The sequence below is a fragment of the Peromyscus californicus genome, unplaced genomic scaffold, assembly GCF_007827085.1.
Source record: "Peromyscus californicus insignis strain IS unplaced genomic scaffold, ASM782708v3 Scaffold_4__1_contigs__length_199733344, whole genome shotgun sequence".
Taxonomy (NCBI): Eukaryota; Metazoa; Chordata; class Mammalia; order Rodentia; family Cricetidae; genus Peromyscus; species Peromyscus californicus.
In genome coordinates this window covers 83,227,056-83,239,674 of record NW_026294562.1, presented here as the reverse complement: position 1 = coordinate 83,239,674, position 12,619 = coordinate 83,227,056, and the positions used below count along the sequence as shown (strand labels likewise).

The following is a 12,619-nucleotide window of genomic DNA, read 5'->3' as shown; positions in this document are numbered from 1 at the left end:
TCTATTTGACTCTTGTTCTAGGTAAAATATAATTTGCGTCTTGGTCATCTCTATAATCCCAATAATCCCTTAGAGCCATCTGAGAACCAGAAAGGAAATGACTGGAACACATCGGTTCTCTTCCCATCCGAGCCTTCTCTAGGACCCCGAAGATCTTCTGAAGACGATGGGGGAGACCCTGGTTAGCAGATCCTTAAGTGCATTTACATTATTATTTTTACTGTGTATGGGCAGTCATTAGGCATGGGCTTCTTCCTTTTTTTCCTCTGCATGAGCAAGCTGATTTATTTATTCATTATAGTTCATTGTTGTTTAAATTTTATTTTTTATTAACAAACATAAAACTTGATACATCAGAATTAATTTTCTTGTAACTGTGAATTTATATAGCTTTAGTTAGTAACTTTTGCCTCTCTGACTCAATATGTATGTATATACATATATATATATATATATGTATTCCATAATGTTTATGTCTTGTATGTTTATGTTGATGAATAGCTTTTTATCAGGTCATGATGATAAATTTAAATTATTTTTTAGTGATACAAATTACCTTGAAGGAAGAAAAATGTAACACCAGTAAAAACTTTGTGTTAAAATATCAAGTACTGAGAATGTTTTTCATGGAAATTATTCAACAGGAGACCAAAACTATGTGTGATTTTACTATTGTCAGTAAAAGTTGAAAGCGTAAAAATCATCTAAACAAGAACATTGTTCAGAATGTATCATACTGGGCTGGGGAGATGGCTCGGTGGGTAAAGTTATTGTTTTGGTGCACAAGTATGAGGCTCCCATCGCCCATGGAAAAGCTGGCACCGGTGTGCCCATGACCCCAGTGCTGGAGATGTGGAGACAAAGCATGCCACTGAGGCTTACTGGTGAACAAGCCTAGCCAAAGCCAGGAGCTGCAGGTTGACTGAGAGACCTGTCTCAAATAAGTGAGGCAGAGAAGGGTGGAGGAGAGTTCCTGCTGAAGTCAGCTCCTGACTTCTGCAAAACTCATGCAGGGGCCATGCACCCATGCACACATGCACATACATCGTCCTACCCACCCTGACCCGGCCCTGAAAATAATGTATCAGCTTGACAACTTGATGTGACTATTAAAATAATCATAACCTCTGATGAATATCGATCTGTGTATATAGAATGAAAACTATAGAAAATATTGGTAGGTCTCTACAAAGATTTGAGCAGTTGTCACTTTAGAGTTGAAAGATTGTGTAGTATCTTATTTTATCAAAAACACTTAAATATTTTTCTAAGTATAAGTTTAAAATGAGTCTAGTCCCTTTTAAAATTAATATACTGCTTCCTAAAGATATTCTTTGGGAAGAACATAATAGAAAATGCCATGATATTGGTAGAATAAAAGTAGTCTCACCAAAAATGTAGACATGGTCTAATAAAAATAGTTCGACGGGCCATTTACCATCACTGTTGGCTTTTGGGGTGTGTCTGACTGTATAGCCCAGAATGGCCTTAAGCTCACAATGTAGCATAGGATGTCCTCAAACGTGGGATGATCTTCCTGCTGACCCTCCCAAGTGTTAGGTTTACAGGATGCCACCACCTCCAGATCAAAAAGGTCCTTTTGAAAAGTTTCTTTTTTTTTCCACTTAAAAAAATAAAAGCCTTTAAAACAAGAAAGAAAGAAAAAAACAGACAAATGCAAATGAGCATATATAGTAAGCTAATATTTTTAATTGGTATGAAATTTGAAATTGCGTTTATAAGTGGCCAAGTAGGAGTCAGTTGGCCTGCTTTTTTGTTTGTTTTTGCTTAAATTCTATTGTATGTGTTAAACACTCTGGGCCTTGTTTGTAATCTGACAAAGATTGGGAGAAGAGTCGTAAGCTCCACATCAGCACCAAAGTTCTGTTATACCAGTTATTAGGACCTTGATGTTAATCTGTTTTGTGTCTCTGTGACTACCCGAGCCTGAGTCATGTTTACCTAGATTACAGTTCTGGTGGCTGGATTGTTTAAGCAGCATGGCCACAGCATTCCTTCCTGTTTTCCTCTTCTCCTAGCTGCACAGTGACATAGTGTAGCAGAAAAGGACCATTTAAATGCTGAAGGACCATGCATATGACCAAGGGGCAAAAGAGCAGTGAGGAGCCAGGCTTACTCTTTTTATAATTGAGGCTTACAGGAATTAATTGACACCCACCAGACCTGTCTACTCTATGAAATCAGCATTAACTTGTTCTGATGTCAGTCATAACCCAGTCATCTCCCACATGGTTCCCACCTCCACATTACCACACTGGGGCCCCAGTTTTCAGTAGATGAAGCCCATGAGGCAGCAGACCATATCCAAACAGCAGCTGCCACTTAGAAAGCCTGAGAATGGTAGTGTGTGAGAGGAGTTGAGCAGAATTTGCTGCATGGGGTTTTTGTTTTGTTTTGGGTTTTAGTTTCTGGCTGACCTAGAACTTGCTGTGTAGACCAAACTGGCCTTGAACTCACAGAGATCCACCTGCCTCAGCTTCCCAAGTGCTGGGATTAAAGGTGTGAGCCACCATGTCCAGTGGTGACTCCATGAATTTTACAGGTAAATGTCAAGCATGATGTCTCCCTTCAATGATGCTTTAAAGTATGCACTACAGTGTTATTACCTATGGATATGTTATTGTCTATATATCTCTACACGTAGTCTATGACATAAACTTTTTGGTTACAATATCTTTGTAGTAAGTTTTAAAATCAATGCATGTGAAGATTCCAGCTTTGGTCTTATTTCTGTAGATTGTTTTGGTTATTTGTTGTGTCCTTTGAGGTTCTGTATAGATGTTCACTGAGTCTGTGGGTCTCTTTAGGCATGACCTTTAGATAGTATCCATTCTCCAAACCCAAACATAGGAGACATTCTTTCACTTACATGCATTGCCTTTATCTTCCCAGTGTTTTTTAGTTCTGAGTGTCTTAAGTTTTTCATCTCCTTGGATGTTTCTTTGTGTTGACTTTACTCTTTTTGATATTATTGTAAATGGGATTTACTTCTTGCTTAGAGCTTCCTTCCTATGTCATATCCCAGTGTGTAGAACTATCTTAGTCAATTCCAGGGTGGCATAGCAAAATGCCACGATGCTTATAATAGAAAGTTGTTTCTCACAATTTTGGAAGCTAGGAAGTCCAAGCTCCCAGCACCAACAAGCTAGATCTCTGGTGAGGGCTTGATGTGTGCTTCCCAAGTGGTAGCTTTTTGTTCCATCCTTTGGAGAGGAAACTGGTTATTTCATCTCATAGTAGAAGGAGAAGGGACAAAAGGGACTAGGCCACTCTCTTCCATCCCCTTTAAGAGTATTCCATGCACAAGGGTAGAATACTTAGGACTCAATCACTTCTGACAGGCCTTACCCCTTAAAAATGTACTAAGTATTAGATTTCAGCATAGGAATTTTGGAAGGACACAGACATAGAAACAAGAGGTTTGTTTAATATTTTTAAATTATTGTTTTGGCTGATGAAGATACTACATATGGTTATGGTATTATTTTCATGCAATATTTTAATTTTGAGAACAGCAGTAAGATTTCGTAGTATTCATTATGTGTCTCAAATCACAATAGGTATTCGTGAAATTGTTTTGTTAAAAGTTTTGTATTTCCTGATTTGCTACTGTCATCTCCCTGCCATGTGTTAGTATCCTGAACTTGACAGTCTTAGAGTTTTTTTGTTGTTTGTTTTTGTTTTGTTTAGGATACATCAGAGAAGGATTTCTTATCATGCAGCATTCTTTAGATAAGGCCATCATGGTGTATCATAGTGGCAGAGCAGCTGAAGACATGTTTGCTAACACCACCATTTATGCGAAGAGATTCCCATACCCTGCTTCCATTCGTGACAGTTTCTTGTGGGCTTTCATATTTATGTTTCCTTGGACAATTTTATTTACATTTACTCAAATGTCACTTGTCATTGTTGGGACCATTATGTTGGAAAAGGAAAAGAGATTAAAGGTAATTTCATTTTACTTGTAATACTGTTGGCCAATAGAACAGATATGTGCAGAGGGCTGGGTGATTTATGCACACTTGTCACTGCTAATGAATAACCTGTGGAAACAGCATGCAAATATGGGCTGGCTGGAGTGTGCATGATGCCATTGATCAATTTTCTGAGTTTTTATTTTTTTAAAAATAAATTCTTGATTTGACTAAATGTGAGAGAATATTATGAAAAGAAGTCAAATATTAATGCCCTCAAATTGTCTATGGAATGAATGAGCAACAAAGAAATAATCAGACAAGATCTTGAATTGAATGATTTAAAATATACTTTAATTGCTGGCTACATCCTGTGATCTTCTTTGAGATGATTTTCAGTGTGAAGTAAGTCAAGACTGTGTTATCAACAGTTATGACTACAAAGTCTGAAAGATGTTAAAGCACTAATCTGTCTATTAATTTGTTTAATGCTTATTTACTAATTATCTCCTTTGTTCCAAGGACTCTGATGGCCTTTATGTTTAAAGCCTGGCCTTATCAGTGACTAACTCTGTGATCATCCTCTGTTTCTCTAGATGTAAATTGAAGACTGTAATAGCTCCTTTAGAGTTATTGGGGTAGTTAAGTGAGAGATTATTTTTAAAGTATCTAGAACAGTCTATAATCGTCCTACAACTGGTAGTTTAAAAAGAGAAGACAGACTCTGCTTATACATTGTTCAAAGTCTCATTCCAATGTGAGTTAGCATGTGATGTGACAATCATCCCAGTGGGTGTTTATCAGCCAGACATTAGAGAGAGGGTTAGTGTCTAGACTATGTGAAGAACTCAGAAAAAATAAGCATCAAGAAAACATCCTGGTTTAAAAAAACAGAGCAGAGAACTAAACAATTCTCAAAAAAAGAAATACAAATGACTGAAAAATGTTTTTTTTTTAAAGTGTTCAATATCCTTAACTATCAGGGAAATTCAGTTAGAACTGCCTTGAGAATTCATCTTAGATAGTGGCTAAGATTTAAAAAAAAAGCAAACAAAAATCTAATGAGAACAAATTCTGACATGGTTGTGGGGAAAGGAGAACACTTATTCATTACTGGTGGGAATGAGTGCAAACTGGTGCAGCCACTATGGAAATCAGTGTGGCGGTTCCTCAAAATTTGGATCTGCCATAAGAGCTCACTATACCACCCAAAGGACTCTATATCCAACTACAGAGATACTTGCTCATCCATGTTCATTGCTGCTGTACTCACAATAGCCAGTAAAAAGAGTTATTCTTGAAGTACAGAGATAGTTTTGCCTGTTCTGAGCAGTGGAGAATAATATGGGTCAGTAGGTAGACACTAGCAGAGAAAGGGGTTTGAAACTGGCCAGTAGTGTGCCTATCACTGTTGCCTCTAGAAAGAGAAACTGTGGAGAGAGGTGTGGAGGACAAGTTGACTTGAAGGGAAGCAGAGGATAGTAAGTACTCTAGGGTTTGTACACATCACCATTACACATTCTTTTTTTTATTTAATTTTTTTCATTTTACATATCAACCACTGTTCTCCCTCCCTCTACTTCTCCCACTCCCCCCAACCTCCCCCAATCCCACACCCATCCAACTCCTCATAGGGGGTAAGGCCTCCCTTGGGTATTCAACACAGGCTGACATACCAAGTTGGGGCTAGACCAAGCCCCTTCCCCCCTGCATCAAGGCTGAGTAAGGCACCATACCATAGGGAATGGGCTCTAAAAAGCCAGTTCATGTACCCAAGATGAGTCCTGGTTCCATTGCCAGGGGACCCACAAACAGATCAAGCCACACAACTGTTACCCTCATTCAGGGGGCCTAGCCACACAACTGTTACCCTCATTCAGGGGGCCTAGTGCAGTCCCATGCAGGCTCCCCAGCTGTCAGTCCAGAGTCTATGAGCTCCCACTAGCTTGGGTCAGCTGTCTCTGTGGTTTTTCCCGTCATGATCTTAATGCTCTTTGCTCCTATAGTCCCTCTTCCTTCTCTTCAGCTGAACTCCAGGAGCTCGGCCAAGTGCTTGGCTGTGGGTCTCTGCATCTGCTTCCATCAGTCTCTGGATGTAGGTTCTATGAAGACAATTAGGGTAGTCACCAATCTGAGTACAGGGGAAGGCTAGTTCAAGCACCCTCTCCACCATTGCTATGAGTCAAGCTGAGGATATTCTTGTGAGTTCCTGGGGATTTCCCTAGCACCAGATTTGTCCCTAACCCCATAATGGCTCACTCTGTCAAGATATCTCTTTCATTGCTCTCTCTTTCCATCCCTCCCCCAACAGGCCATCTCGAATCCCCCGCCCCACCCTCTCCTCTACTCCCCGTTCCCAGTTTACCCAGGAGATCTTAACCCTTTCCCCTTTCTGGGGTGATCCATATGTGTCCCTCTTAGGGTCCTCCTCTTTACCTAGCTTCTCTGGAGTTGTGGATTGTAGCCTGGTTATCCTTTGCTTTGCATCTAATATTCACTTATGGGTGAGTACATACCATGTTTGTCCTTCTGGGTCTGGGTTACCTCACTCAGGATGATTTTTTCTAGTACCATCCATCTGCCTACAGATTTCATGATGGCATTGTTTTTTACTGCTGAGCAAAACTCCATTGTTTTTATGTACCACATTTTCTTATCCATTCTTTGGTTGAGGGGTATCTAGGTTGTTTCCAGGTTCTGGCTATTATGAATAGTGCTGCTGTTAACATAGTTGAGCAAATGTCCTTGTGGTGTGGTTGAGCATCTTTTGGTTATATGCCCAAGAGTGATATTGTTAGGTCTTGAGGTAGGTTGAAAATTCCCAATATTCTGAGATACCACCATACTGATTTCCAAAGTGGCTGTACAAGATTGCACTCCCACCAGCAGTGAAGGGGTGTTCCCCTTGCTCGACATCCTTTCCAACGTAAGCTGTTATCAGTGTTTTTGATCTTAGCCATTCTGACAGGAATAAGATGGTATCTCAGAGTCATTTTGATTTGCATTTCCCTGGTGGCTAAGGATGTTGAACACTTCCTTAAATGTCTTTCGGCCATTTGAGAGTCTTCTGTTGAGAATTCCCTGTTTAGATCTGCACCTCGTTTTTAATTGGATTGTTCATTATTTTGATGTCTAGTTTCTTGAGTTCTTTATATATTTTGGAGATCAGTCCTCTGTTAGATGTGGGGTTAGTAAAGATCTTTTCCCATTCTGTAGGCTGCCATTTTGTCTTATTGACAGTGTCCTTTGCCTCACAGAAGCTTCTCAGTTTCAGAAGTTCTGTCCCATTTATTCATTGTTGCTCTCAGTGTCTGTACTACTGATCTTATATTTAAGAAGTGGTCTCTTGTGCCAATGCATTGAAGGCTACTACCTACTTTCTCTTCTATCAGGTTCAGTGTGACTGGATTTAGGTTGAAGTCTTTGATCCATTTGGACTCAGTTGTGTGCATGATGATAGATGTGGATCTTTTTGCATTCTTCTACATGTCAACATCCAGTTATGCCAGCATCATTTGTTGAAGATGCTTTCTTTTTTCCATTGTATAATTTTGGCTTCTTCATCAGAAATCAGGTGTTCATAGGTGTGAGGATTAATATCAGGGTCTTCAATTTGATTCCATTGATACACGTGTCTGTTTTTATGCCAATACCAGGCTGTTTTTTATTACTATAGCTCTATAGTAGAGCTTGAAATCGGGTATGGTGATGCCTCCGGAAGTTCCTTTATTATATAGGATTGTTTTGGCTATCTGGTTTTTTTTTTTTCCATATGAAGTTGAGTATTGTTCTTTTGTGGTCTGTGAAGAATTGCATTGGGATTTTGATGGGGGATTGCATTGCATCTGTAGATTGCTTTTGGTAAGATTGCCATTTTTACTTGGAGAGATCAGGCATACAAGAAACATACCTAAACATAATAAAGGCAATATACAGCAAGCCAAGAGCCAACATTAAACTAAATGGAGAGAAACTCAAAGTGCCCACATAAAGAGCACCAAGAGCATGGGAGATCTTTCCATTTTCTGGTATCTTCTTCAGTTTCTTTCTTCAAAGATTTAAAGTTCTTGTCATATAGGTCTTTCACTTGTTTGTTTAGAGTTACCTCAAGGTATTTTATATCATTTGTGGCTATTGAAAAGGGTGTTGTTTCTCTAATTTCTTTCTCAGCCCATTTATCATTTGTATATAGGAGGGCTACTGATTTTTTGAGTTAATCTTGTATCCTGCCATATTACTGAAGGTATTTTTAGCTTTAGAGTTCCCTGGCAGAATTTTTGGGGTCACTTATGTATACTATTATATCATCTGCAAATAGCGAAAATTTGACTTCTTCCTTTCCAAGTTGTATCCCCTTGATCTCCTTTTGTTGTTTTATTGCTCTAGCTAGAACTTTGAGTGCTATATTGAATAGGTATGGAGAGAGTGTACATCCTTGTCCTGATTTTAGTGAAATTGCTTTGAGTTTCTCTCCATTTAGTTTAATGTTGCCTCTTGGCTTGCTGTATATTGCCTTTATTATGTTTAGGTATGTTTCTTGTATGCCTGATCTCTCCAAGACCTTTATCATGAAGGGGTGTTGGATTTTGTCAAAGGCCTTTTCAGCATCCAATGAGATTATCATGTGTTTTTTTTTTCTTTCAGTTTGTTTATATGGTGGATTACATTGACAGATTTTCGTATGTTGAACCATCCCTGCATGTCTGGGATGAAGCCTGCTTGATCGTGGTGGATGATTTTTTTGATGTGTTCTTGGATTTGGTTTGCTAGTATTTTATTGAGTATTTTTGCATCAATGTTCATGAGGGAGACTGATCTGTAATCCTCTTTCCTAGTTGTGTCTTTGTGTGGTTTGGGTATCAGGGTAACTGCAGTCTCATAAAAAGAGTTCGGCAATGTTCCTTCAGTTTCTATTGTTCAGAACAATTTGAGGAGTATTGGTATTAGCTCTTTGAAATTCTGGTAGAATTCTGCGCTGAAACCCTCTGTCCTTGGGCTTTTTTTTTTTTTTTTTTTTTTTTTGGTTTGTAGACTTTTGATGACTGCTTCTATTTCCTTAGGGGTTATAAATCTATTTAAATTGTTTATCGGATCTTGACTTAATTTTGGTATGTGGTGCTATCCAGAAAACTGTCCATGTCTTTTAGATTTTCCAATTTTGTGGAGTACAGGCTTTTGAAATATGACCTAATGATTTTCTGGATTTCTTCAGTATCTGTTATTATGTCCCCCTTTTCATTTCTGATTTTGTTATTTGGATATTCTCTCTCTGCTTTTTGGTTAATTTAGATAAGGGTTTGTCTATCTTGTTGATTTTCTTGAAGAACCAACTCTTTGTTTCATTGATTCTTTGTATTGTTCTCTTTGTTTCTATTTTATTGATTTCAGCCCTCAATTTGATTATTTCCTGTTGTCTATTCCTCTTGGGTGAGTTTGCTTCTTTTTGTTCTAGAGCTTTCAGATGTGCTGTTGGGTCACTAGTGTGAGATATCTCTACTTTCTTTATGTGGGCACTTAGTGCTATGAACTTTTCTCTTAGCACTGCTTTCATGGTGTCCCGTAAGTTTGGGTATATTGTGCATTCATTTTCATTGAATTCTAGGAAGTCTTTAATTTCTTTCTTTATTTCTTCCTTGACCCAGTGATGATTCAGTTGATCATTGTTCAATTTCTATGAGTTTGCAGGCTTTCTGCAATTTGTGTTTTTGTTGAATTATAACCTTAAGGCATAGTGGTCTGATAAGATACAGGGGTTATTCCAGTTTTTTTTTTTTTTTTTTGTATCTGTTGAGATTTGCTTTGTTACCAAGTATGTGGTCAGTTTTGGAGAAGGTTCTATGAGGTGCTGAGAAAAGGGTATATTCTTTTGTGTTTGGGTGAAATGTTCTTTGGATGTCTATTAGGTCCATTTGAGTCATAACTTATGTTATTTCTCTGTTAAGTTTCTGTCTGGCAGACCTAGTGGTGAGAGTAGGGTGTTGAAGTCATCAGTGTGTGAGATTTGATGTGTGGTTTAAGCTTTAGTAATGTTTCTTTTACAAATGTAAATGCCTTTGTATTTGGGGCATAAATGTTCAGAATTGAGACTTAATCTTGATAGATTTTTTTCCTGTGATGAATATGGAATGTCCTTCTCCATCTCTTTTGATTAATTTTAGTTTGAAGCCTATTTTGTTAGATATTAGGATAGCTACACCAGCTTGTTTCTTAGGTCCATTTGAGTAGAAAGTCCTTTTCTAACACTTTACTCTGAGTTAATATCTGTCTTTGAGGTTGAGGTGTGTTTCTTGTATGCAGCAGAAGGATGGATCCTGTTTTCGTACCCATTCTGTGAGCCTGTGTCTTTTTATAGGTGAAATGAGTCTGTTGATATTAAGAGATGTTAATGACCAGTGGTTGTTAATTCTTGTTATTTTGGTTTTGGTGGTGGTGGTGGCTCTCTCTCTCTCTCTCTCTCTCTCTCTCTCTCTCTCTCTCTCTCTCTCTCTCTCTCTCTCTCTCTCTCTCTCTCTCTCTCTCTCTCTCTCTCTCTCTCTCTGTGTGTGTGTGTGTGTGTGTGTGTGTGTGTGTGTGTGTGTGTGTGTGTGTTTGCCTTCTTTGGGATTTGCTGGTATGAGGTTATCTATTTCCTATGTTTTGGTGGTTGCAGCTAACTTCCTTGGGCTGGAGTTTTCATTCTAGTACTTTCTGTAGGGCTGGATTTGTGGGTATGTAATGTTTAAATCTGGATTTGTCATAGAATATCTTATTTTCCTCCATCTATGGTGATTGAAAGCTTTGTTGGGTATAGTAGTCTGGGCTGGCATCCGTGGTCTCTTAGTGTCTGCAGAACATCTGTCCAGGACCTTCTTGCTTTCCAAGTTTCCATTGAGAAGTTGGGTATTATTCTGATAGGTCTACCTTTATGTTTTGCTTGGCTTTTTTTTTTCTTTTCTGCTCTTAATATTGTTTCTTTGTTCTATATGTTTAATGTTTTGATTATTATGTGGCAAGGTAATTTTTTTTGGGTCCAATCTATTTGGTATTCTGTAAGCTTCTTGTACCTTCATAGGCATGTCTTTCTTTAGGTTGGGAAAGTTTTCTTCTATGATTTTATTGAATATATTTTCTGTGGTTTTTTAGCTAGAATTCTTCTCCTTCTTCTATCACTATTATTCTTTGGTTTGGTATTTTCATGGTGTCCCAGACTTCCTGGATGTTTTATGTTAAAAATTTGCCGGATTTAACATTTTTCTTTGACAGATGAATCTATTTCCTCTATAGTATCCTCAATGCCCGAGATTCTGTCTTCCATCTCTTGTATTCTGTTAGTTATACTTGCATCTGTAGTTCCTGTCTGTTTACTCAGATTTTCCCTTTTCCTGAATTCCCTTGGTTTGTGTTTTCTTTATTGCCTCTGTTTCAATTTTCAAGTCTTGAGCTGTTTCCTTCACCTGTTTGATTGTTTTTTCTTGGGTTTCTTGTCTTTCTTTAGGGAATTTATTGGTTTCTTCCAATTTTTTGTTTGACTTTTCTTCCATTTCTTTAAGAGAATTTTTCATTTCCACTTTAAGGGCTGCTATCATCTTCATAAAGTTATTTTTAAGGTTGTTTTCTTCTGGATCATCTGCGTTGGGATGTTCAGGTCTTGCTGTTATAGGACCACTGGGTTCTGGTGGTGCCATGTTGCTCTTTGTGTTGTTGAATGTGTTCTTACACTGCCCTCTACCAGTTTCTTCCTTCAATCCGTACAGGTAGAGCTCTGGGTAGCTTCCAATTGGTACAGGAGGCTGTGTGTGGCTCTGGTGACCACTGGTGCCCAGGGTGGATGGTTGATGAGGGGTGGGGGAGAAAGCTGCTGCCACACAATTTTTTCTATTTCTTTTTAATCACTTAAAAATGAAAAAACTACCTTAGGTCTTGGGATATACAGAAATGATATATGAGATGGATTGGTTCATGGGTCATTATCTGCTGATAAAGCTTGACCATTAAGGCAAGATTAAAGATAAGAAGGTAATTTTAAGGTATTTCTGATAGCCCAGGGAAAAGGCAGGGAAGACTGCGCTAAGTTGGGTTACTATGTGTGCAGACAGAGACTGATGCATGGAGTTATATTTGTGAAGTAGAAATGAATATCTAAATGATTGAATTCAAAGTTTTGAAATTTATCTTTCAAGGATTTTCTCACTCATTAGGTTGTGGTTAAGGCATTTGGAGCTGCTTGTCAGATGATGTCCAGGTTGAATAAGTCCATTGATTCCTGAATGAACCGTGATACTTGGGTTTAATAAAGACAGATTTCAATAGGGAACATAATCATTCTCTTCTTCCTGTCTAAGGGAGTGAAGTTATGGTGCCCAAAATCATCCATGCTTGAAACCTCAGTTTTATCAGTGTGGCATACTACATAACATATATTCTAACCATTTCCTACTGTTGTAATCTTTGGAAAAGTCTCTCTCTCTCTCTCTCTCTCTCTCTCTCTCTCTCTCTCTCTCTCTCCTTCATCTTTAAAATGGAGACAAGAATATTCTACCATGACAGTGATTAGAGACTCTGCATGTTAGTGCATAGAGCATAATGAGCACACCAGTCTTGGTTATTTTCTATTTTCTTTGTCCCTCGAGTATTGCAGGTGGGAATTAATGTAAACCCTGTTTCTTCCTGTCCCCTCATGGCTCCTCTGACTTTTCCATTTG

At 38.4% G+C, this 12,619-nt stretch overlaps 1 protein-coding gene across 1 annotated transcript in view; it reads left to right on the top strand.

Annotated features, from left to right (window-relative positions):
• Nucleotides 1-12,619, top strand: part of LOC128124843 (phospholipid-transporting ATPase ABCA3-like) — a 103,884-nt gene that overhangs the window by 13,265 nt on the left and 78,000 nt on the right. The window contains 2 exon segments of the mRNA XM_052761581.1: nt 22-181; nt 3,712-3,971. Of these exon segments, the coding sequence (XP_052617541.1) occupies nt 22-181; nt 3,712-3,971 (420 nt within the window).